Source organism: Lissotriton vulgaris, chromosome 6 (assembly GCF_964263255.1).
Source record: "Lissotriton vulgaris chromosome 6, aLisVul1.2, whole genome shotgun sequence".
In the NCBI taxonomy this organism is placed as follows: domain Eukaryota; kingdom Metazoa; phylum Chordata; class Amphibia; order Caudata; family Salamandridae; genus Lissotriton; species Lissotriton vulgaris.
In genome coordinates, this window is record NC_141694.1 from 1,798,180,992 (window position 1) to 1,798,208,328 (window position 27,337).

The 27,337-nt window shown below is 44.5% G+C and overlaps 1 protein-coding gene and 1 non-coding gene across 2 annotated transcripts in view; both read left to right on the plus strand.

Annotated features, from left to right (window-relative positions):
* OTOF (otoferlin) overlaps positions 1-27,337 on the plus strand; it is a 784,068-nt gene that overhangs the window by 598,179 nt on the left and 158,552 nt on the right. Inside the window, exons 25-29 of the mRNA XM_086928061.1 lie at positions 11,886-12,005; positions 15,062-15,223; positions 16,692-16,854; positions 18,748-18,878; positions 22,451-22,480. Coding sequence (XP_086784187.1) covers positions 11,886-12,005; positions 15,062-15,223; positions 16,692-16,854; positions 18,748-18,878; positions 22,451-22,480 — 606 coding nt within the window. The remainder of the gene's footprint in view (positions 1-11,885; positions 12,006-15,061; positions 15,224-16,691; positions 16,855-18,747; positions 18,879-22,450; positions 22,481-27,337) is intronic.
* Positions 6,749-6,856, plus strand: LOC147709514 (U6 spliceosomal RNA). The gene has a single exon (XR_015296924.1). It is a non-coding gene; the product is annotated as a U6 spliceosomal RNA (small nuclear RNA).

Sequence of the window (27,337 nt, forward strand, 5' to 3'; positions counted from 1 at the left end):
CCATTAGGGCAACTTAAGAAGCTGTGGCACCCCTGACAGAAACCTTCAGGAAAGAGCATGGGGCCCAATGCCGCTTTCCTAAGGTTCAACATCCAGTTGTGTTATTGGGGCACCCACCAACATTTGTGAGGATACTTTATTAGGCCTGATCTTTTTCTCATTGCTGTATTACCCGTCAGAGAACTCAGGTGAGTGGATTGCTATCCTAGTGAAGTCTTTTTAAAATTACATTAGTCTTGTTGTTATGTTCTTTAGATGTTGAGCAGCTTTTAGATGGCTCTATGCGGAGTCTCGTGACAACTGTTAGCACAGGTAGAGTTTAAGCATTGAGCTGCCAAAATCCATAGCTTACATCTGTATATGGTCCAGGCCCACAAAGTCCTGCTGTATGAAGATATATCTGCTGAGTGTTCAAGCGTGATTAGAGTGGTTGAAACTGACTACCCCTCTCTAGCCCCGGATAAGAAAGCTGATTATGTTTGTATAAAAAGAGACCTAATAATTGTATTATTGAATATCAACCCCAAGATTATCGTTGCACAAGAATCACGAATATCACTATATATATATATATATATATATATATATATATATATATGGTGAGCAAAATAACGATGGATTAAACCCAGATCTGTGACAGGGGGTGAATGTTTTGCCATTGTGCAACATTCTGTCCATCATCTTGTGTGTTTTGCTATTCACCCTATGTGGTAAGGGTATGCCCAGGCGTGGGTCCCATGCTCACTAAGCCACTTGAGTCAAGCTATCCTGGCTGAAGACGGCTGATAGCCAGAAACCAGTCCTAGGATGCTTGATTCCGGTCCAGGGAAGACATGTCTTGGCAGTTCGGGCTGGACTGCTCCCATGAGGCACAGGGTCAAGACTGATTTGCATATGGCCATGTCTGAACTGGGGTAGCTTTTTGAGCAAAATAACAATGGATTAAACCCAGATCTGTGACTGGGGGTGAATGTTTTGCCATTGTGCAACATTCGTCCATCATCTTGTGTGTTTTGCTGTTCACCCTATTTGGGAAGGGTATGCCCAGACATGGGTCCCATGCTCACTAAGCCACTGGAGTCAAGCTATCCTGGCTGAAGACGGCTGATAGCCAGAAACCGGTCCTAGGATGCTTGATTCCGGTCTAGGGAAGACATGGCTTGGCAGTTCGGGCTGGACTGTTCCCATGAGGCACAGGGTCAAGACTTATTTGCAGATGGCCATGTCTGTTCTGGGATGGCTGGTGGGCAAAATAACGATGGATTAAACCCAGATCTGTGACTGGGGGTGAATATTTTGCCATTGTGCAACATTCCGTCCATCATCTTGTGTGTTTTGCTCTACATTGTAATGGCAGGCACTGCAAATATTCTAATAGATATATAGGGGCAGATTTTTGAGTTCTGGTGCATCTCTGCAAATCAGCAGGAATGCGCCAGAACTGATGCGTCATGCAATTCCCTCCTTGCGACACCACAGATGCGCCGCATTTACAATGCGGCGCACCATGGTGCAAGGAAGGGCAGATGCGTAGCGCATCTTGTGGTGTACGGGCGGCGCATTGCTGGAGTAGCGTCGCAAGTGCGACGCAACTCCTGTAATGTACAGAGGCCACCCATACATAACGTGGTGCGTCACTCCTTACGCCTGCTTCAAGCAGGCCTAAGGATTTGACTCAGCAGCCTCGTAAAACTGACTCAGTGAATTCTTGTAGATTTCACTGCGTCAGTTTTACGGGGCTTTCCTACGAGGGAACGCCCACTCTGCGACAGAACGCCCAAAGAAACCTGACGCAGGTTTCATGTGGCGTAGGGCTTTACAACGTGACGCATCTGCCTAGATGCGTCACGTTGTAAATAGGTTGCAGGGATGCGCCACGTTTCCGCGCCGTTGCGTCATGCAACGGCAGCGTAAACGTGGCGCAAGTCTGTCATAAATCTGCCCCATAGTGTATTATCTTAAATTCGATTTGTGCCTGTGAGATATGCACTTCTGCCACTTGGTATCCTGTGTATTCCCCTACAAACCATTACTGTATAGTCTCACACCGAGGCTCAACATCCAAAAGAATATTTAACATTTTTTAATCAGCCGCCGACTTGTAGTGGTGTTGTTCTATGATAATAAGATTATGTAAAGGAGCACAATAAAGGATATTGGGAAGTAGCAGTACTGTGTAGGTGTGTACGTTTGATTGTTGAATTTACAAGTTATCACCAGACCCTATCCTTGCTCTCTCCTAATGTCGGTCAGCATCCTTATGGTACTAGGAGTTAATTAACCTGGTCGTTGACAATTGAGCAATACCAGGTGTGGAGTATGGTAATAATATTGGTCAATTCTAATGATTTATCAAAGTCTCCCTTTGTTCAAGGGATATTGTGATTGGCAATGGTGATAACCATGAATTAACAGAACTAAGGGCCATATGTATGAACACATTACCTCCTCGTTAGTCTTCCTCGCCACATGATTTACATAGTGAGCTTTAGCTCCACAACAGAACCCTCCAAAGCAAAAAGAAAACACCTCCCACCCCCTCCCAACATGGCCGACCAGTCCCACCTGACCTCTATAAGAGGCGGACCGGCCCAACCAACAGCCTGTTTTTTTTTGTTCTGCGCGATTCTCTCCAGAGCACTGTTCAGGTAAGATGGGCCGGCGTGAGCTGGCCCTGGGGTTTTAGGGTTGTGGACCTGCTCTAGCGGTCTCTGGTGCCTTATGCCTAAAAATCCCCCCCCCTCTTCCTTCCCCCGGTCCTGTGGGACCGGTTAGGTGCTGCTATAGCGTGCCAAGGGTCTACAGGGGGGGGGGGGGGCGGCCGGGGGTGTGGAGTGGCTGTACATGCCCGTGGCTCCCCCGGTCGTTACGGAGGGGCCCTAGCCATTAGGTGGGCGTTTGGGTCCTGCGCATTCTCCTGTATGTGGCTACATGCGGGTGGTTGTAACTCCCCTCAGTGTAGGTGTTTCTTGTATTCCTGGTGCAGGGGCTGACTATTCATGTGCTGTTTCCACCTGGTCACTACCGTGTAGGGGGGGTTCAGCAACGGTGGCTCTACGCCTGGGATGTCCAGCTGAAGCCGGGGACCCAGGTTCGAGTCCGGTGTGAGACTCGTGTTTCCGTTTTATACATTGTCGGGAGTTTGCGCCAGATCTTTAAGTACCTCAGGCTTGGCTTTGGGCCGCCTGGAATTGCGCTCTGACTAAATGCCACGAGTGGTGGTGATGGGCGCTGACTCAGGTTTTGGTGCGGGCTCAACAGATGGCGCTGTTGCACTGCCTGCGTTTGATTTTCTACTTCTCCCGGTGCAGCAATAAACACACGAGGGGGTTGAGACAAGCCTGTGCATTGATAACTTTATTTTGGAAGTGCGCGAAGGGCTGGAGCCTTGCCTCGGTCGGCGGCGCTTCTGCAGCGGCCGGCAGGCTGGCCGAGTGGTCTAAGGCGCCAGACTCATGAGAGCTTGTTCTTCAGTGATGCTATGGGCGCGCATGTAGTGAGGCCGCTTGTCCGGCCTCTGGTCTAGGAGTCCCACTGGGGCACAGAGGCGCGGACTCGGTCCTACCTTTTTTTTCCCGGCGGGTCCTCGGGGGCTCTGCTGTCCGGGCCGGGTGCTCCCCTCCTGCAGGCCTGGGACGCTGGTCGCTGCCGATTCTCGCCTCTGCCTCCCTTCGTGGATTGTGGCTGCCCTACGGGCCGCGGCGGTTTGCCGCGCTGTGATTGGCCCCGGGCGCCTCCCGCCTCTAGGGGGCGGGGTTTTGGTTGCCACCAGGTGCGACCGATGATTGCCTTCATCGGTCTTGGGCGGCTTTCTCCGGCTGCGCTGCGGTTGGGACGCGGCGTGCTGGGACTATAGGCAGCGCGTCTGTCCCCTTCTCGGCGGGTCCGGTGGCCCATTTCATGAGAGGAGCTGTAGCTCAAAGGTGAGGCTTGTACCTTCGGTACGGGCGGCCCTCACAGGCCGGGGTTCGTATCCTGCCTATGCTGTAGAGGTTTCCCAGGTGGAAAATTGTCTATTATCGGTTGTGTAGTGGTTATAATGTTTGCCTTACACGCGATGGGTTCCTGGTTCGAGACCGGGCAGAAACAGCAGCTTGCTGTTTTAAAGTTTTTTGTGTCGACCCTGTAATTCCTGGATGCGGGCATACGACACTAGGAGAAGGGGTAGTGATTTATTCCTTCTACGTGCAGCCATACGGCCTGTGACTTTGTCTCGTTCACGGATTAACTGTGCTTCTCTGGCGCGATCTGAGGGGGCACGGTACTGCGTGGGGACAGACCCCTTTTGTCCGGGTTACTTTTCTGGCGCCCTGGGGGACTTGCCCTGGGCCGTCTGGTTGCGCCGGTCGCGAGTGTTTCACTCGTGGTGTCCCATTCTGCAACTGTGGAGATGTGTGGCTCTTGGGTTAGCGAATCAGACCCTGGTACAGAGGTCTGGCCCAGGCCCTGGGTTCGATGCCCCGCCTCGGCGGGTCTTGGACTCGGAATCCCAGGGATCAGTTATTGCCTCTGGGCATTGCTGGTTTTTTTCTCTCCGCGGCGGCCCCACGGGGCTTTGGTTGCCTGGACTCCTCCTTGGGCCTCGGGGAGTTAGCCGGGTTGGGACTACCGGGGCTAGTGACTCAGTGGATTAATGCGTCTACTGCAGGGGCTGGTGTTTGACCTCGTGGTCACAGGTTCAAATACCGGCTGGTCCCCTCGGCCTTTCATCCATCTGTGGTCGATGAGATTATTTCCATTTGCGTTGGGTAACAACTGACAGCTGTTATTCAGCGCCAAGATTCCCGTAGGGGTGAATGGGCACCTTACAAGTACATATGTTATATTATGTAACAGCGGCTTTCGTGCTTACGCCTTGTGCCCTTGCGGGGGGGTTGTGCGCGATTTTCGTATCGTGTTGCGCTTCTGTGAAGTCCGGCTTGGCCCCTGCGCAGTTCTGGTGAGGACGTCCCGCCCTTGCATGGGTGTGGTCCTTCGACGGGTCCAGGCCCGAGTTTCGGCGGTTACCGGTCTCGTGCTGGTTCTGCCGCTCCCTGTCTCGCCCCTAGAGGCTGACTTTCGGCCCTCTCACTCCAGGGGGTCCCCGGGGGGGGGGCGGTTGCCTCCGTGGCACACCGTCCTGGGACATGGCTGTCCCGGTTCTTGGGCTCTTCGGGCTTGCTGTCCGGTCTTGCGGACTTTCCGCGGGGTCCCACCGTCTCAACGGGTTGGGGTCCCTGCTCCTTCCCTTGTCTCACCGGTAGGTTCTTCTGGGACCGTGGATTGGCCTGTGGGGCCGGCCTGCGTGTGGGGGGTTCCCGCTCTCGGTTGCGGGTGCTTCCGTTGGGCTTGCCTTCTGGCCCAAAGACCCGCCTGGTGGATCTTCTTCGCCGGGTGTGGGTCGTGGGGTTCCCTGTCTGGCCGTGTGCTCCCTCTCGGCCTCGTTTTTGTTCCCCCCCCCGTGGGTGAGGCTTCACATCTGGCGGTGTCTCTCCTCCGTCGGCTTCCTGGCCTATGTACGGTGGTACCTTCGGTCCTCGTCTCGGGCTTGTCCTCCTTCGGGGGGGCGTGTGCCTGGTCCCGGTACTTCCCTCTGGTTCTTTCAGGGGGGGGGCGTCCTTTGGCGCCGGGTCGTTTGGAGGTCGTTGGGTTCTCCTGCGGCCGCTCAGCTCCTCGTGCTTCGGGGGTTGCTGAATGTCTTCCTGGCCGGCCGTCTTTTTGCTGTGCTCGCTTCGGCAGCACATTTACTAAAATTGGATGAGGTGACTGGCTTGGCCCCTGCACATTTTCGTGTGGCATTCCATTTGCCGGTGCTTAGGTCCCCTGGTCTTGGTCGGGTCGGACGCCCTGGTGGGGATGTCACCGGTCCTGGCCCTTCGGGCTGTCTTTCCCCCGGGGTCCGACGGAGTCGGGTCTGGCCTTCGTTGCCTGGTCTCGCCCTGCCCCGGTGGTGTTTCGACGCCTGGGGCCTCGGCTCGGTCTGCCTCCGTTGTCTCTGTTCACGGAGGGGGGCTCGGCCCTCCGGCCCGGGTTCTACTCCTCCTTCCGGGTCCTTATTGCCTGTCTTTCGCGTGGCCTTTCGGTCTGATGTACGCGTTTCCCCCGTGCCCTCTGAGATCGCGGGTCCTCGACAGGATTCGCTTGGGCAGGGCCGGGGTGCTCATGGGTGCTCGTCTCGGCAGCGCATGGCCTTATTTTGGAACGTTACAGAGGTGAGGTGCCTGGCACCCGCGCGTGGTTGCCACGCAAGTCGTGGTGCGTTCCTGTTTTTAGTTCCCGGCGGGGTCCGCCGCCCCGGGTACCCTCTCCTATGGCGAGCTGACGGTTCGAGCCTCCTGGCCGGTCCCGGATCTTCCCATACCGTGGTTGGGTCCCCCGCTCTGTTGAGCCGGCTCTTGTCGGCTGGCCTGCCTCTTTCTGCAGGCCCGGTTCTTGTGCGGGGGACGCTGCTTGCTCGGGGGTTGTGGCTTTGCTGCTGGGTTCCCGCAGGTCTTCCACGTTCTCTGCCTATGCCCGGCGCTGGGCGTCCTTCTCGCGTTGGCGCGGTCGGCTTGGTGCTGTCCCCGCCTCTGTGGTCCCCTTGCGGGTCTTGGTTTTCCGGTCTGAGGGGTGTTCCTGGGGCGTGGCCCCTTCTTCCCTGTGGGCCCGGTGGGCGGCCTTGCGGGCCTTCCACAGTCCGATGTTCGACGGCCTGGTTTCCCTGGTGGCTCGCTTGGCTCCGATGTTGTTTATCCTTCGATAACGGACGCTCTGCCGGTCTCCCCCTTGGGGGCTCGCTTCGGCAGCACATATCCTACTTTTGGAATGTTACAGATGAGATTTGCATGGCCCCTGCGCAGGGGTGACTCGCAATATTCGTGAGGCGTTCCATATGTGTTCTCTCTCTCGTTCTACGAGCTCTTCGGGGTCCGCCCTTTTGGGCCCCGGCCCTCGGTGGCTTTGCGGTTCCTCACCTTTCAGGTGGTTTTTCCCTGGTGGCAGTGGTGTCTGCTGGGCGGATGGGCGTGCGGGGGTCGTTCCTCCGCTCCCCGCCCTTCTTGCGGGTTTTGCCAGACGGGGTTGTTCCTCCGGCATGTCCCCCGTGTCCTTCCCGGGGTTCCTTCCCTGGGGCCTCGGACTCGGGTGGTATCTTTACCGCTTTTCCCTGCCGACGAGGTTCCTCTTTTGTCCGTGCTGGTTGTTCAGCGTGCGGTTTTGGCTTCTCTTGGCCGCACGTCGTTCCTTTCCCGGTGGGATGGCCTGTTTTTGTGTCTTTTTGGCCCGGTTCGTTCGGGCCGCTAGCCCTCTTTCCACCTTGGTTCGCTGGCTTCCACAGGCTATCATCCTTTCCTACGCTTCGCTGGGTTCGGTGGATCCGGCGGGGGTCCCGGGTCAGTCCACGGGGAGTGGCTCGGTGTCCTGGGCCCCCTTCAGGGCGTCTCCTCTGTGGAGGTTTTGTCGGGCGTCGACGTTGTCGTCCCCCTCCTTGTTCATGGGTCTCTTTCGGTCCCGGGGGTCTTCGCTGGGGCCGTACGGAGTGCAGGGGCTGCGGCTCCTGGCTGGCCGTCTTTTTCTTTATGTCTTGATTTCAGGTTTCCTGTGATCCCTGTGTTCTTGTCATTTATTCTACATCAACCTTGGGTTGGTTTCTCTGCATCACCGTGTGGTGTTGTTTTTATGGTGGTCAATGAAGCCTGGTTGGCTTGGGTATTTGCTCACTATGTAAATCATGTGGCGAGGAAGACTAACGAGGAGGTAATGCCCCGGTTACTTACCGGTAATCTTCATTACTCCGAGTATAGTCTTCCTCGCCACATGAGTTCCCTCCCCCCCTCCCTGTCTGGCTATCGGCTTCATTGTTTGCTTGGTAGATCAGGCTGTTGGTTGGGCCGGTCCGCCTCTTATAGAGGTCAGGTGGGACTGGTCGGCCATGTTGGGAGGGGGTGGGAGGTGTTTTCTTTTTGCTTTGGAGGGTTCTGTTGTGGAGCTAAAGCTCACTATGTAAATCATGTGGCGAGGAAGACTATACTCGGAGTAATGAAGATTACCGGTAAGTAACCGGGGCATTATCCTATAGACATTGAATGGGTAAAGTCCTTTGATACATCTGGCCCTAAAAGATGAATCATCACAAAAGCTAAGTGTTACCCTTCTCCACCAAGGAAGGTTAAAGTTACATTTGCAGTGTAATAAATGGCTTGAATTTGTAGTCTATCACATGAAATATTGTGTTGATTCCTATTCAACACAAGATGAAACAATCCGAAATGTGCAGAGTCCTGCTAATTTGTTGGAGTTTCAGCTTCCCACTTTATTGGATGAAAGGTTGTGTACATGACTAGCTGGCAGCCCTGTCCTTAAACCAGAGCCTTTCATTATTCAAGAAATACTAATCTTTCACACCAGAAGTGTTCCTCTTGATGACTGTGCATGTAGATGACATATGCTTTTTCTTCACCTGCAGTGTTTCCAAGATCTTACCACACTATAATCTCTGTCTATGCTTTTTCCTACTTTTCTCCTTTCTCTTTCTCTGTGTTGTCCCTCATGCTGCCAGATTCCTTTTGATGATCGAGAGATAAGGGCTGCCTTACTTGCTGTCACTGACCCAAGTTTGCCTAAAATCAAGGTGCTTTTAGATGTCCTGCTTTCAGATGAAACATTATTTTTAAATCAATGACCTAAAACTGTGGCAGCTGATGAAGTATATTCATAAGTCACTCTTGGCAGAGATGCTTTCAGAGGGAAACACTTTTCTGAATTAGCACTCTTGAAGTTTACTTGTTACATGCATGCAAGGATGGACATTATCTTACAAAATATTGACTACAGGCAGATGAGTATCTCCTATCTAGGACAGGAAAAAGCATAACATGACTAAAGAATGCATAATCTTTATTTGCTAACACTTAATTTTATTATAGTTCACTGTGTTTTTATGTTGTACTCTACTTTTTATTTATCTGACTTTATTTTTGTGCTTTTTTTTGTATTCGGCTTCTTACCTTGAATCCTGACAGTGTACTGTGTGTCTATGGTTTCATAGCACCTGAAGACTGTAGGAGTCCCTGTTTCCGATTGGTTGAGAAAGAGAAAGCTCAGAACTAATCAGCCAATGGATTAGCTCTATGATTGTGCTGATCTCTGAGAGGGCAAGGGGGGATTAACATCTTAGATTGGATGTTCCCGCAGTTGGTGATTAATGCCCCAGGCTGTGGACTCTTTGACTTACAGCTGTGTGATGGCAGCATACACTTACAGGGCAATATCTTGCTTACCCAATAGGACCCCACAGCAGTTCCATGTAAAGTCTAAAGATTATTTATTTTATTGTATTTTATTCATTTTATGTATTGGTAATGCCTGACACTAAGACCGTCACATATTAATGAGTAAAAGGACCAGCAAATTCATTAATCTGCCATAATCCGCAAAGAGTATTCCACTATACCTGTGATTGTAACCAATCGTAGTAGGTCGCAATTCGCTACCAACCACATGCATATTTATGAGATAGGTTAGATTGCGAACTGCTGCGAATGCTGATTTTGCGCATCAACCGGTATAGGTCAGTTCACAAAATCAGAAGTGATTCAGTAAAAGCTGGAGTGCAATTTGCGACTACTATTACTGAATTAATTCTAAGTATATCTGGCCTAAGTGAACGAGCTGAGAATTGCTTGAGTGGTATCTATTCTGGATGTGGTGATGATCAGTGTTGAAGGGCACTTATAGATGTAGGTGTACCGGGGAGGAGTTGTTTTTCTACCTTATTAGTGAACTTAAAGGCATTAATAACAACCTCCGCACTGTAGCCTCCTATGTGGCCGTGGGAGCAGAAACATAATTGATAGCCCTGCAAGAGGTTGAGGTGTTTGACAAGGTCTTTGCATTGCCACTGCTGTTTTCAGGGGAAGGGTTGGGAATTGGTAAGATCATTTAAGTCAACATAAGATTGGTTTTAAAGGAGTGAGAATTTACTTGTAGTACCATGATGGAGGAGGCGTTGAGTTGAAAGAGTGAAGATTAAGATAGTCTTATTCAGGGAAGATGGCATCAATTGTTTATCTTGTGAGAGTTCTTTGTGTGACATTAATATGTTCACAAGGTTGTGGGTGTGATGAAAAGTGTACCAGGAGTTGGGGGCAGGAGAATGTGGCTGATGGGATGTGGATTATTTGTGTTTGCAGAGGCAGGTTTACGGCACATGGTGGTTATATTATTTAAGAACAAGTGGTTGATGTTAGTAGATGTTTTTTTTATAATGTATTGGTTTGGTATGTGTAGGGAGTGGGTTTATACAACGTCTGACCACTCTGAAAGTGATGCACTGTACCTGTCAACATCAAAAACTGTTCTGTCTATATACTTACTATTTGCCTTTGCAATTGGAGAATTCTCCAGCAGTGCATACAGGCTAGAGGATGGCGAGTGCTTGTTGCATACTGATCATGGTGCATTAAGGTTGGTTTGAATTTGTGGTACCGAGCGGTGCATACATGTCATAGAAGATGCAGAGGGGAGAGTGGTGGCTCTCAGGCAAGGTGTTAGCGTTTGCTGAAGTATAGCAGGTGGATGGGGGTCATAGGCTATTGTAGTGTATCAACAGAGATCTTGAAATGTCTGCTAGGAATCTGTGATGAATTGGGCTCCCCATTTTAGATCAGTTTTCCCATATCACCTCAACAGGCATAACTTAAGGCTGGTTTTAGCACAAGTTCATGGCCTGAACACTTATGCTGTATATTTGCAAGTAAATACCTCTGCTCACCATGATAAAGCCATACATGGTATCAGACCTGTACTGTGGCTATTTACATGTTGACAATAATAGAATGTCTCAATCTATTGCAGAAAAGTGCAATCATTAATTAGATGTAGTGTCAGCATTAGAGGCGAACAACTGGTACCCAGTTACTACTGCACACCAGCATGTCAAACTCTTACAGTTCAGAAGTACATGCGTTGTGCTGGCCCCATCCCAGTCAGCTAAGTTCTTAAATACAAGCAAAATCCCCTCCCCGCAGCACACCAGTCATGTAAGCCGAAGCACGTCCAAAGGGAAGCAGCATGCTACCAATGCGTAGTCCATGATTGAACATTGCTTTATGCTATTAGCTCACAGGACCGGAAAGAGGAGGGGTTGGTGTTATTGGGGGAGTGGAAGTACTATGTTTATGGGGGAGTGGCATAAGCCATTCTCCTATTTGTTTGCTCTTCTGTGTGTGTCTGAACCACACAAAGGCATGAGATTAAGGTAGAAGTTTGAGCGAAGAGACTGCTGTCTTTAGCAGCTTTTATTCCGTTAACATCCCAGTGATCACCCCAGAGTTCTGACATGGTTGCCCTGACCGCCAGGGTTTTGTACTTGTAGTTGGGAGTTGTCTTTCTTCTCTCTCATAGGTGCTAGTGCATGTACTGGCTGCACCAGACCATTTTCTGATAGAAGGTGTTGTGTCTTCTCAAATGATATAACCCCTTTGAGATAGCTTTGCCAGCGAGTAGTGGACTGACCTGAGGGTAAGGGCTTTGGGATTGCAATTTAGCACATCATATGATGTTTAGCATATCATTGTAATCTTATGCTTTTACAATAATGTAACCATAACTGAATAGAAGTAGTCAACCAATACAGAATACTTTTGGACCTGTGTACATGCCCATTTGTTGTTATGAGTTTGTTCCCTCTATGTGTGATTTACACTCTCTTGAACACTATATTTCACAAGTGATCAAAGGAGACATTCTTAGGAGTGAGTTTCCCTTGATCCACTGTACTGCCTCAGATTTGCTTCCAGAAACAGACCGATAAACCAGAGCATGTGAGCATGGCGCCTGCTGAGCAAAATAGCATGAGCATCGCATCGCTGAGTGTAAATCTTGAGTTTGGTAATGGTATCTAATCCGCACTGTTTTCTCTTTGACAGATTGGGCCAGCAGGGAAGTCTGACCTGCCTGCGATTGACGGCCCCACGGATATGGACAGGGGTCCTATACTGCCAGTCCCTCTCGGCATCCGGCCCGTGCTGAGTAAATACAGAGTTGAGGTAAACTACGGATGACACAGCTGAGTGACTTTTGATTTGATAATTCTTCCCAATGTGTGCTTTGGGTGCAGCACAATAAAGTGCCTGTCAAATAGCAATGTAGGACTTCATCTTTCAAAGACCAAAAGAGAGGTCTATGGAATTATTGAACCAAACTCAGCCACTAGTAATTATTCTGGGTCACATTCCAGTTCATTATTTTCTTCTCACTCCTCCACTACAGATAAATCAACCATATGCAAGTCAGCCTTGTTCCTGCTACAAAAGGAACAGTTGAATCCAAACTACCGAACCACATTCCATCTGCAGAGGAATGAGAGCATGACATGGCCAGTGTCAGCCTGATTAGGCTTCTTCCTTGTGGCTCGTCTTGATTCCTAGGACTCAGTGTTCTATGGGCAGGGCGCTATGGACGCCTGGGCATTCACATTGTCATTAAAGTGTCTCACTAAAAAACAAAAAAGTGATGGGTAGGATGCTTGAAAGAATCCCACCAACTTGTGATTACTTTGGGTTGCATGGCAGTCCATCTTTTTCCTCAGTGTGCCACTACAGACTGGGGCAAAACAAGTGTATATCACTGTTGGTCCTGCTCCAAAATGAAGCATCTAGTCCAAACTCGTGAAGCATATCCTCTCTAAAGGGGATCACAAGCAATCCCCAGACTTGTGCCAGCACTGCAGAGCACAGAGTAACTGCAAAAAACCACAATGGGTTAATCCTGCTACTGAAAAGAACTGTTGTAATCTTCAGGGCTCAGGTCTAAATTATTTTTTCTACTGTATAAGGCAAAATAATCATTTGTTTTTACAGATAAAGATGACTAAACATTTCTGGCAAGATTAATATCAAAATGTGCAGTGTCCTGAAGAAGGCTAGTGAAAGATGAAAAGGCCTTGTCAGAATGTCTTTAAATTTCAGTTTAACCACAAATATTTAAAGAGATGCATCCTCATCACAAAGATTTTACTGAGTTTATAAAATTGAGCTGTGCATTATTGTCCGGATTCCAGATTATAACTTGTGGAAATTGTGCAGATAAACACACGGGAGAGGAGTTTGGTGCACAGATTACTATACTAAACAAATGACTTACTCAACAGCTCGCAAGCCCAGTAAAGGTGTGATGGGGATTAAATCTGTTCTGCACAAAGCAGATGCATACTTGTAAATGTAATGTAAATTGATACTTGTATAGCGCACTACTCACCCGCAAGGGTCTCAAGGCACTTGTACGAATACCGCTGTGGAACCCATCCTGGCTTTCCCTGTGAGGCATCCACACCTGGGCACCCCCAAGGTGGAGGCCAGGCATCCTTAGCGTTGTGGGGGCCGTTGTGGAGATTAAGCAAGCTATTGCCCAGAGTTGCAGAGTGGGACATGATTGGAATAGGCACCGAGGCGAGAATTATCAGGTCCGTGGAATTTTGAGCCCAAGACCCGCCGAGGCGGGGAATTGAACCCTGGTCCCGGGCTAGACCTCTGCATCAGGGTCTGCCGCTCTAACCATTGAGCAACACTTCTCCACATGCTTCTGATAATCTCTAGCACAGAGAGGCCTAGAATGAGAGGGAGCACAATTAACTAGGAAGAGAAAACTAGACATTTTTCATCTGTGAGAATGCCTCTGTGGTCAACCCCAGTGAGTTATTTGAACTGCTCACCAATAAGAGCATTGCAATATTAGCTTTATGAAACTCTGTCCAATCAAAACGGATCTTCATACACTTTGCTCTTGGTATGTACTATCAATGAACATATGCTGCTCATTATTAAATATCCATCTTGTAGATTTCAGGATATAAGATCACAGAATAGGAAGGTACAGACTATCAATGCTCCACATAGACAATCCGTTTTCTAAAGCATGGCTTTGACTATGCATCTGCTGGCTTTATATAATAACTCGGAATGTCCCATATCCCATATTTCACCCATTACCAATAGCCCCTCTGATTACCTGTTGTTTACCCTACACCACAGTCATCTTACAGGGTGACGGCCATTTTGATCATTCATACTGAGGATGAATATTCAAAGAACAGCAATAAAACAGAGATTTATCAAACTGGCTTAAAATATGCAAATAGGCAACATATTGATGGATCTAAGCTCTGTGGCTTTATACATTTTTTAACAGGAAAAGGCATCCTGAAGAAGAGTGCCGCCAATACCAATTAGTCAAAATGATGCTGTGGATGATACTTCAGAATTATCACATATATCCAATCAGCAGTGGAAAGCCTTTAAAAGGCTTTCCCTTGCTCTCAGCCTAGCCAAAGTTAATATCTTACTTTTTTGGAGGACCAATGTCATTCCAACACTCCACTCATGGTTTGAAGATATGTTTGAAGTGGCTAACTTTGAAAGAATGAATTATAAATTAAATGACAATTTACATCACTTTGATCATACAGGGGGTCCTTTTCTAGGTTCACGATGATTCTGATTATACAATGTACATTATTGTTGAAGGGTTTACCAATGTTTCCTATATTTTGTTCACATAAAATTCTTTATCTCTTGTAATAAACATTCTGCTGTATTAATGAATCATCTGTATATGTAAATTTGGTCATTGTATTTTTTTTTGTGTATACTGTTTTTGTTTTTATAGTTTTTTGTTCATTTCTCATAATGTATCCTTGGTACTTTCTATTTACATAAAGGTATTTAATTATTGATCATTGTTTGTTTAATTTTTAAAACATTTAATTAAGAATTGGGTTATAAAAAACAAAATTATGGTTTGTGTGTCTCAGATGAAAGATACTGGGTTGAGCATAAATCTCCTGTCCAATGATGTATGCTATGGCCATAGCAACAGGCATGGTTCAATGCTCTCCGTGTGAGACTAATCGATGTTATGTGAAAATGAATTTGATTATCCTTCACCCCATGGCACCTTGAGTGCTCGTGACAAGCCAACAGAAGGTTGTGAACAGTTCGGCCAAACTCTTAGTGAACTGCTTAAATAGTTCCAAAATACCATAACTTTTGGCTGTCACCATTTTAATTTTAACCCATGTAAAAAGATATTGTTTCCTTTTCCTCAGATTCTGTTCTGGGGTCTGAGAGACCTGAAAAGAGTTAACCTGGCCCAGGTAGATAGGCCCAGGGTGGACATTGAGTGTGCCGGCAAAGGGGTGCAGTCTGCCCTGATCCAGAACTACAAGAAGAACCCCAACTTCAGCACCCTGGTCAAATGGTTTGAAGTGGTGAGTGTGTGTTTGTCCCTTCTGGGAGCGCCAGGTACACTGGAGCACACCAATGTTGCGCCCTTGTCTAACAGTTTGCCTTGGTGAGTGTGGTGTTTGCCCCTTCACAGAGTGGGGATCCTAGGTACACTTGAACACCCTCACTTTGGTTCCCTTGTTTAGTAGTTTGACGCGGTGAGTGTGGCATCTGCCCTTATGCAGAGTCTGAGGTGCTAGGTATGTCAGAGCACTGCAACTGTTTTAATGTGGTCTAGTAGTTTGAAGTGATGAGTGATATGTTTATTTATACTTGCTAGTTTAGCAAATGTACAAGTTTGGGAGGGGTCATTTTGCGTTTCATAATACTATTTAATGCGGCCATTAGAACTGGTGGCTCTTGGATGTGTTACCATCTGGTTCTAGTTCATCAACAAACAATATTTAAATGCTTCAATCTAAGCGGCAGAGCCATACCCAGTGCAAAAACACCTTCGGCAATGCAGTGCGTGTGCATGATATTGTGGTCTGTTTTGCAATCTAATATTAATTTTGGAATAGCATGCAAAAACATATGTGGCTTATGTTGTGTGCAGTACTACCACTACCATACAGTTTTGGCTTCCCAATTTCCTCCAGATAGCGCCTGACGGTAATTGCAGGCACAAGCGGCAGGTATTTGCAACCCACAAAATGCTAAAGTGGTGTACAAAACATTTGCCCCGGCTTTTTCACTTAGTGGACAACTGGGATTGAAGGCCTAGGTGCTTCAGATTTTAGCATATATTGAGTATCTCAACCGGTCAACAGTGTAGCAAGGGTGCACCCACACTACAAGTGCACCCACATTACAACCCTCCACTACTTCGACCTACCACTACATCGCCTCTACGGCATCACCTGCAATTACGTAGTTCACTGTATGTTATAAAAATAGGTTAAAGATAAAAAATAATCAATTAAAAGTAAAGAAAACAAATTATAAAGGGGGTGGTCACATGCAACCCCAAGATGATGTATAAAGACTTTTGTGAGGGTCCAATTTTGTTTTTTAATGATTTTATAAATATTGAGCCCTTAAAGTGTTATTTGCAAGTAGACATGCTCTACTGAGCAGTGCATTTCAGTAGGCATTGATTGCTTCCCAATAAGGTTTGCCGCCATTCTTAACTGCTTCCTAGGTGGCCTGCTAAATGTTGTTCAATGTGTGTTATGATGATGCAGGACTGACATTGGCGATTTTTATACGATATAGCGCACTACAATCATTACAAGCCACAAAGAGGCGACCCTTAAGGAAACTCCTATTTCTCTGTTCCACTCTGTATCACTCATCTATTTTCTCGCATGCGTCCAACCGCTCTTCGTTTTTATGTTCCCTGGGCAGTCCCTGCCCTTTCCTACTACCCAGTAGTGTTAAGGCCCCAAACACTGACACTTCAAAGAAGCCTACCATGATTAGACAATGAGCATGATTTGTGTTTATCTCCAGGACTTGCCGGAGAATGAGCTGCTTCATCCACCTTTGAACATTCGAGTGGTGGATTGCAGAGCCTTTGGCAGATATACTCTTGTGGGTTCACATGCCGTCAGCTCGCTGAGGAAGTTCATCTACAGGCCTCCGGATAAGAAAGCACAAAACTGGAGCACTGCAGGTACTGTACAATAAGAATTTCCCTTTCTCCATACTCTGTGATCCTTGAGGAAGTCTCTCTTCATCAAGTAGGCTCTATGCCAGTGAGGGTGGCTGCAAAACTACCCCAGCTTCTGGACTAAGGACCTGTATCCAACCCAGGTCTCTTGTACCTAACTTTAAGGTTTGCATATTAAGGGTCAGCTCTCTGCTGTCCCAGTAGGGGCAACAGATGCCCTATTGGCCTTGATGAATGACTGAAATAGAATTCAGTTGAAACCTACACCTATCACTAGGAACAAGATTGTTTTAAGGTTTTCCTGCAGGAGAGCATCAAGGCGTTGTCTCAACAGTAGCTTTACTGAAATGTGTGTTGAAAGCAGAAGGTCAAGGAGGAAAAAGTGAGGCTAAGGACAGGGTCACAGAAGAACAATTGAACTATATGGAATGAAGGTGATTTGCCCCTAGTGTCTATGTAAAAATGCAGAATGCTATCAAGAAGGAGTACATTATGTTTATAATAAGAACTAACCCTTAATAAAGAAAGAGACAATCCTGACCTTACAGTTTACCATCACATTTACTCTAACCTTTACATTGACGCTATATCAAACTCTCTTTAATCTCAACCTGTAACTATTTATTATTCTAACTCTATTGTCAGCTCTTACTCATCTACTTTTTAACATTCACAGTTTAATTAAATATTTACCTTAGTAGAATATTATGCCTTTTCCCATCCCTCCGGCTCTTACATTATGGTTCTGTGTAATTCACATAAACCCTTGGACCTAGATTTACTAAGGCTTTGCAGTAATGCACTGTGGAACTTGCTCTGTACTATCCAGTGCAAAAGGCGTTGAGCTCTGGAAAGGTGCCCTTTTCTTTGCCCAAAAACCACCTTGCAGTGCTTTACTATGCTTTGCGTCGAGGGGGCGTTACTGTCACAGATCAATACAACCATCCGTGAATTTCAATGCAAAGCCTGATCTACTAAGATAGTCAGACCAGGCCTTGCATCAACAAAACAGTTCTCTACTTGAACCAGGCACAAACAAGGTGAAATGTGTTCATTTTTCAAAAATAACAATGCATTGCATGTGTACTGTAGTAAAGAGCAAACATCCAATGTGTAGGATCGTCCTTAAGTTGTCCATACGTAAGAATTTGTGCTGGAAGGGTATGATTCCCATACAAATCTCGTGCTTCATAGCGCACGCTCGCCTCTGCACCATCAGGTGAAGCTGAGTGTCGTGCCTGTCAGCCTTGTGGGGGAACATGAGTGTGTGTGCCTGTGCACCACCTGGCAGAGGTGAGTACAGTATTTAAGGGATCCTCAACCAAGACATCTAAATAACCAGGTTAGATCATGTTTAGGACTTGCTGAACAAAATGAAAATGGATCCATAAATCACTAATAAACTGGGATGATGAATGTGTGGAAGCTGACAATAGGTCTCCCAACTGTTTCATCTACAAGACAAAGAATGGCACCATGTGATACAGTGCTTGACCCACTGTGCTTCAATCCTCCAATCCATGCTTCTTTCCAAATGGCAAAGCAGCACCTTTCTCACAGTGATAATGGAACAATGTAAAGCGCTGTAGCACATCAGCCTAAAATCGTCTACAGCATCAGCACCACAAGTTGTTACTTCCTGGCTTCTTGTTTTTTTTATTTATGTGCCCATGAATCCAGAGACTCTTGTTTCTTTTCTTTCCAGGCCGGAAGTTGCCTTATATCCTTCCATTGAGTGTTTATCCTTTTAGTGCAGTCTTCCTCTCCAAGTTACCTGTTCATGTCTCCTTTTACCACTGCACTCGTTTTTTCACTGTTCATGCTGTACTTTAAACCTCCTGCTACTGTACCTCTTGAGTCTGTCCTCTGTTCTGTCCTTCTCTGTCCTTTGTTCAGCTAAACTGATGAACGGGTTTATGGCACTGGCAAACGGAGGCCCCTACTCTCATCCCACAGGTGAAATTGTTGTCAATATGGAACCCGAGGTGCCCATCAAGAAAATGGAAACCATGGTGAAGCTGGAAGCCGTGAGTACTTCATCTATTTCTAGACATCTATAGTTTGGGAGAGAACACAACTTTTGTTGCATTGAATAGAACTAAACGTTTGTTACATTGCATAGAACTCAACTTTTGTTGCATTGAATAGAGCTAAACGTTTGTTGCATTGCATAGAACACAACTTTTGTTGCATTGAATAGAGCTAAACGTTTGTTGCATTGCATAGAACACAACTTTTGTTGCATTGAATAGAACTAAACGTTTGTTGTATTGAATAGAACACGTTTGTTGCATTGAATAGAGCTAAACGTTTGTTGCATTGCTTAGAATACAACTTTTGTTGCATTGAATAGAACTAAACGTTTGTTGTATTGAATAGAACACGTTTGTTGCATTGAATAGAGCTAAACGTTTGTTGCATTGCTTAGAATACAACTTTTGTTGAATTGAATAGAACTAAACGTTTGTTGTATTGAATAGAACACAACGTTTGTTGCATTGAATAGAGCTAAACGTTTGTTGCATTGCATAGAACACAACTTTTGTTGCATTGAATAGAACTAAACGTTTGTTGTATTGAATAGAACACAACGTTTGTTGCATTGAATAGAGTTAAACGTTTGTTGCATTGCATTGAAACACAACTTTTGTTGCATTGAATAGAACTAAACGTTTGTTGTATTGAATAGAACACGTTTGTTGCATTGAATAGAGCTAAACGTTTGTTGCATTGCTTAGAATACAACTTTTGTTGCATTGAATAGAACTAAACGTTTGTTGTATTGAATAGAACACAACGTTTGTTGCATTGAATAGAGCTAAACGTTTGTTGCATTGCATAGAACACAACTTTTGTTGCATTGAATAGAACTAAACGTTTGTTGTATTGAATAGAACACGTTTGTTGCATTGAATAGAGTTAAACGTTTGTTGCATTGCTTAGAATACAACTTTTGTTGCATTGAATAGAACTAAACGTTTGTTGTATTGAATAGAACACAACGTTTGTTGCATTGAATAGAGCTAAACGTTTGTTGTATTGAATAGAAAACAACGTTTGTTGCATTGAATAGAGCTAAACGTTTGTTGCATTGCATAGAACACAACTTTTGTTGCATTGAATAGAACTAAACGTTTGTTGTATTGAATAGAACACAACGTTTGTTGCATTGAATAGAGTTAAACGTTTGTTGCATTGCATTGAAACACAACTTTTGTTGCATTGAATAGAACTAAACGTTTGTTGTATTGAATAGAACACGTTTGTTGCATTGAATAGAGCTAAACGTTTGTTGCATTGCTTAGAATACAACTTTTGTTGCATTGAATAGAACTAAACGTTTGTTGTATTGAATAGAACACAACGTTTGTTGCATTGAATAGAGCTAAACGTTTGTTGCATTGCATAGAACACAACTTTTGTTGCATTGAATAGAACTAAACGTTTGTTGTATTGAATAGAACACGTTTGTTGCATTGAATAGAGTTAAACGTTTGTTGCATTGCATTGAAACACAACTTTTGTTGCATTGAATAGAACTAAACGTTTGTTGTATTGAATAGAAAACAACGTTTGTTGCATTGAATAGAGCTAAACGTTTGTTGCATTGCATAGAACACAACTTTTGTTGCATTGAATAGAACTAAACGTTTGTTGTATTGAATAGAACACAACGTTTGTTGCATTGAATAGAGTTAAACGTTTGTTGCATTGCATTGAAACACAACTTTTGTTGCATTGAATAGAACTAAACGTTTGTTGTATTGAATAGAACACGTTTGTTGCATTGAATAGAGCTAAACGTTTGTTGCATTGCATAGAACACAACTTTTGTTGCATTGAATAGAACTAAACGTTTGTTGTATTGAATAGAACACAACTTTTGTTGCATTGAATAGAGCTAAACGTTTGTTGCATTGCATAGAACACAACTTTTGTTGCATTGAATAGAACTAAACGTTTGTTGTATTGAATAGAACACGTTTGTTGCATTGAATAGAGTTAAACGTTTGTTGCATTGCATTGAAACACAACTTTTGTTGCATTGAATAGAACTAAACGTTTGTTGTATTGAATAGAAAACAACGTTTGTTGCATTGAATAGAGCTAAACGTTTGTTGCATTGCATAGAACACAACTTTTGTTGCATTGAATAGAACTAAACGTTTGTTGTATTGAATAGAACACAACGTTTCTTGCATTGAATAGAACTAAACTTTTGTTGCATTGAATGGCTCCCTAGGCCATATAGATAGCTTCACTGTACCATGATCCTCATACTATATTATGCAGGTTTCTTTAAACAAAATGTTTCACGTTTAGGAAGGCAAATGCTGCCCCTACAGTCACAGCCAATTTTCATGAGGCGGGTCGTTTTGCACCCCCACTGTAAATAGCCTGTTTGTGATGTGACCAATTAGAACAAAGGTAACATTGCAAATGACATTCCTATTCACTGACAGTATGCAAACTTGACAATGGAGTTTGCGGATGGGAGTAGTGCATCAGGCCTTTAATTGTTTGAAAGAAGCAGAAAATAAAGAAATCCAGAGCTTGACTGTTATTTTGATATCCAAATGTAATCCCTATCACCACTCTCTACAATTGATAAGATTTAAAATAATTCTGCTTAGGGTGACCAGATCAGATAGCCATTTTGCAGATAACAGTGTAGGCTTAGCTTGGCTTTAAAGACTTACAGCTAGGTTCATCAACGTAAAATCGGCTTGCAAAGGGCCAGATTCTGAGAATCTGGCCCTTTGCGAGCACAAAGTTTGCATCTGGGATTCATCATCCCAAATGCATAAATCGCTATTATAGAATTCGCAAATCTGCGAGGAATTGCATTTAAGGAATCTCCATTTGAGATTCCTTAAATGCAATTCATGAAACATTTAAAAATTGTGAATTCGCAATATTGGGCCGCTATTTACAGCGAAGTCAAACCTCGTGGTAAATAGCGGAAACTTAGAAAAATGCACTTAAGTGCATTTTTCGAAGTTGTATGTTACACACACACATGTCCTTGGGACATGTGTGTGCGTAACACCAGCATCCAATATCATTTATGGGGTGCAACAGGGTATCCTTTGGACACCCCTGCACCCTTGAAATCGCAAACTCAAAATGCGATTCGCTAATAGCGATTCGCACATTGATATGTCTTCCCATTCATTCCTATGGGAGTTATTCCTTGTTTGCGATTAGCAATTAGCTAATCACAAATAAGGAAGCTGTAGGAATCGCAATAAATATTGTGATTCCTACATGAATCCCGTTTTGCGAGTCTGTAATAGCGATTCCTTATTAATCGCTATTACAGACTTGCAAAACATGCCGATGATGTATCTAGGGGTTATGCTGTACCACATGTTGCAGAATTGTTTCCAAAAACACTTTTCTACTGCACTAAGCATGCCAGCCAGCTCACAGTAGATAAATATTTTTCTCAGATCATCCGAATTTCAGTTTGCTCACTAGTGTTCCTAATCATTCCATTTCCAATGATCACTTAATATCTGCATTCTCTTTATGTGTGAAGTCCACCTAGTTTTATTTCATTATTTCGTCTCCATTTTGTTTCATTTCCATGTGACAGAACTCAGATGCCGTTGTGAAAATTGACGCGGTAAGTTCCTTTTTCAGGTCGCATATTTAGTGGAAGGTCTCATCTTCTATGAACTAAGGCCTGATTGACCAAAAATGGACTGACGGCATAGTTGGCTAATCATGCATGAAATTTGAGGCATGGCTTGTTTTGAGTGCACAACTTTCCAAAATGCAGCACTGCCCTTTGATACAAGATAGCACAATGTTTGAAATGTTCAAAGCAATATATCAAGATAAACGTAATTTCATGTTTTCCCCCCATCATTTAGAGGTGAAAAAATACCAACAAATGTCCACTGGGTTAATATAGTGTCACAGTGCAAAAAGAATATCTCTAAAATAGTCTCATTGTCCATTTCTTCAACGTCTGTCAACATATTAAAGTTTCAAAAAAGAAATTTGAACTTTTACTTACATATAGTATCTCAGCATAGTCTCATGTGGGTAATCAAGTAAGGAGCTGGCGCTCAATTGATTATTTCACACAATATCTAACACAAAACTATTAGCGGTTGGAGTGCTCTCAGTGGTAGGGCGATTCACCCCACTCTCCAAAAGCGTGATCAATACATCACTGTCAATACCACATTTTAGCCTCAAGCACAACCTGTGTAAAGTGTTTACAGTACACAAAGATATGTTCAAAATCACAATCTGTATTCCAGAGTTATCTTTAATATCTTATTTCATTTTAGCCACAAAGCCAACATGTGTTTCATCATTAATGGGGAATACTGCACAACTTCCTCAGGACTATATCGTTCTAAAAAATATCAGTTTCTTCATGCCGGTTTTAATTCCGTCACGGATGAAGTCAATATTAAATTCCTATCAGTTATATCACTCTATGTCTCCAAACGTCCATTTATCCGAGTGCTGTTCATCAATCACAACGTCTTGTGCCGGACAGGTCTCTTATATCAAGATATCTACATCCAGTTCTGAATGTAGCAAAAGAGAGTTTACTCTCCAGAATCCGCTGATGGAAGTAAAACCGACATTAAGAAACATATATATTTTTCTACTTATAAGGGCTTTGTGGCTAGAAAAAAGAAGCAGCGACCGACAGGCCGAACAATTAAAGACAACTCTGGAATATAGATTGCGATTCTGAACATATCGTTGTGTACTGTTAACACTTTACACAACGTGTGCTTGAGGCTAGAATGTAGTCTCTCAGCATGCTGACCCCAATCTAATATTCAGCAATAATATATCAAAAACCTTAAGCTCTACATCTCACCAAAGGATTGGCATTTGATGTGAGGCACAATAATCAATTTCTCCATGGACCAACTTCAGTTTTACTAGTTTCCCCAAAGCATTTATTTCTCCAAATGTGACTAATCAAAATGCTTGGAACCAAATTTGTTCAGCGATACCAGAATCTTGAGCTGTCGATAGATTTCATCATTAAAGGTGACTTGATAAGAATACATTTTAAGGGGTGTATCGAAATCTTGCGTTTAATATACGTTCAGCCAAACTTGGGCCACCATAAATAAAACGTAAGCCAAAGAATGACTTAAGTGCTTGGATTTTTATACCTACAAGAAACCTTAGATTTACAGCGTCTATAATTTTCTCACTTATCCGTGGCACTTAAACTATCAGTGATAGTACAATTAAAGACTCTTTATTTAAAATATAAAATGAATATCATACCAGCAACCTATGATGAAGCCTAAGATAGATCATGTATTATAGAGTATGTAATACACAGAATTCTCTTCGGGGCGAAGAGAGTGTCAGTTTCCAGAAGGGGAGTATTACTACAAAAATGAGGAAGAGGGAGGGAAGGGGAAAGAAAACCAGTAAGGACGGGCAAGAGAAGGGGGCTACAGACAGGTCCAAATTTTGTTAATCACAAGGCTAGGAAGAAGCTTAGACCCACACATACTCTGTGCCCTGCTCCTTAGCAAGACCTCTGACTGCCCTGCCAACAGAAATACATGATAAAACCCATCCTTTTTCCATATAAAGTTATGGAAATTTGGATACCCTAGGCAGAAAGGCCCAATTTGGCCAGAGTCCCGTCAGTATACAAGTTTCCTAGTCCCACACCCTTACTTTCCTTACACTCACAAGGGGGAAATATTTTGTATTTTATTGGTCTTTATTTAGAACCAACATCGTTCAGAACATATGTAGCAAACTAGTAGCAAATACCAGTTATGTTGACATTAATGACCATGACAAAAGTATATAAAATTATGAATGTTGTTTGTAGGTGTATTTCATCTGTATCCTAGCCTCAAATGCTGATAGCCAAGTTATGTCAACATGAGGAGTGATGTGTAGAGCTGCATGAAAGCCAGGCTGTAGGAGCCCGTGGATATAGCAGTCTATGTCTGGGGAATAAGTCAGATGTCCTTAGCGGTGCTGCTCCATCCAAGCTTACATCCCTAACTCTCCCTACATGTACATTCACATTGACATGCTTGGGGTATATTGTCTTTAGTGTTTTTACATCGTCTTCCACACTGTGTACCTATTGGCACCGATGGCAATTGCATGTCCTTGCTTACTGCATGCAGTGTCTCTTGGTATAAGGCTCAGAATTAGTATGAATTCTCACCTGTCATTACTTTCTTTTGGATCATGAGGCCATTTACCAGGTTTTATAGTTCCTCCAATGCCTTTCTTTATTTGATCACAGTTCATGCATTGTGTTTTTCTTCTACTTTTCTGTCTTTCTCTCTGAATAGTTTTTGATTGCATGCTTGTTCACCAGGAGGTTTGATAGGATGGAACGTTTATAGAAGACACTGTACAGATTTTCCTTTGCGGCTACTAGCACTGTCCTGGTTTGCTTGGAATCTAGGAATCTCAATTTACATTTCGCGGTAGGGGTAATTGGGTTTTGGGATGGATGCCACACGATTAGCTCCTACCCACTAAGGTATCATCCTTTCGCACAGGTTGGGGCAACAGTAGGACAGAGGGATGACAGAACATACATATTGTATACGTGTAGCCCCCATCTGATCTGGTATCTTGAGTTATGTTATGTTATGTTAAAAAATTTATACCGCGCACGTACACCGAGACGGTTTCTTGGCGCTCATAACAAACATAGCTAGCCAGGGCAGGAGAGTTATTCCTAAGCCGCCTTGAAAAAGTGTGTTTTGAGGGTTTTGCGGAACAGCTCATATGAGGTAAGATGGCAAAAGGAAGAAGGGAGGGAATTCCAGTAGGAGGGGCCTAAGAAAGAAAAGCATGATCCTCCATGTTTTTTACGGCGGAAAGATGGAATGCAAAGGAGATTGTTGGCAGAGGACCGTAAATTGCGGATTGGGGAGTAACGCTTAAGTTTGGAGGAAATGAAAACTGGGGCCTGGTCATGCAAAGATTTGAATAGGGTGTTGGACCAAACATTACATTTAACTAAACTAGATGGGAAGGGTTCCAAAACGTCTGTGTCACGCCTCCTGATAGGATAACATTCCCTATAGTTCCTTGTATTAACTGGAGCACATCACTTTACTGCTGCAAATGCATTTGGATTTATATTTCAGCCACAGACAGTACAATGATACTTTAATCACCATTCATTTCCTATATAGAAATAAAGAACTAGTCTATCAAAAAACTAAAAGTTGTAACTATACATTGAGTTTTTATGTCGAGTAATCCTTGATCACTTGTGAGTGCTATCTCCGGAGAGTTAAGTGCACCAAGGAAGTTTTTCTTATCAAATGCTAGTGTTCTATCATCACAGGGCTTGGGTCACCCACCAGAGATACTGCACATTAACCTCTTACTTCTCCAAGGAAAAGTCTCACATTTGTAGATAATTCATGTGACACGGTTCCAGGACACACTTAGAAGCACTAAATTGAGTCCAGTAAATTTCGAGAAGGAGGATAGCTTTTCAACTCCTAGGGTGCCCCTGTTGAGAGAAATGATGAAGTACATAAATTCAGAAACAAATAAATATGCTGCAAAAAGATGAAACTGCAACCCAGGTGAAAGGATGGCAAGCTGACCAGGAATCTTGACATGAAGGGTATTCAAACCTTCTACAGCTCTTCATCCTGCAGCCACAACTGCCATTACTTTTGCCCATTTCCCTAGAATACTCTTAAAAATGTTAGACATAGAAGTGCAGACGTCCAGAGAAAATCATGGCAGAACATGTAAGGTAAGACAAGGAAAGAGACGAGATGACAAGTAAAAAGCCGGTCAGAGATAGAGCAAGCAACAGTGCCTGGAGCTTAAGAAGTAAGAGTTAGAGGCACTGAAAGCAACCCATCATCCACTGTAGGTACGCTGGGTGCCACCAGTCCTGTTCTTTCCCTTTTGTCCCCAAGGAGCCTGAAGGAAAACATTAGTACTGACGTGCTTGTGCCCTGGATCTGCAATTTCCAGAGGTTGCCTTCATCATGAAGACTCACTCTCAGGTTGTTCCACCAATTTGTAGCTAGAATGTAAAAGGCTCTGCCACCATTGCTTTGGTGTCTGGCATGAGATCAGAAGTTTGTTCCCTGCTTTAGATCACTAAGATCTCATCGGAGGTATCTTGGAGGCTTGCTATTCATTAAAAAAAACCTTTATGCAAAGTCTTCTTTATGAACTGCACAGAGTGGGTAAAACATAATCCGATGTTCTACGGGCAAGCACTAGAATGCCGAAAGGTGGAGGTGACATTTGTGACACCTCATCAGCAGGTGAGCTGAGGTATTTAGAATGAGTTGCAATATTTGTAAGAAATAGACTGGTAGCCTAATGTTAAAATAAGTTGCATTCTTGATTCCTGCCGAATTTTCGTCGTCCACCATTTAACATAAGTACATGACTTCTAAAAAAAAAAGAATGGACACCACTAACAGATATTTCATTTGCCTTATTGAATGTTTTTTTCTCAAAGATGCAT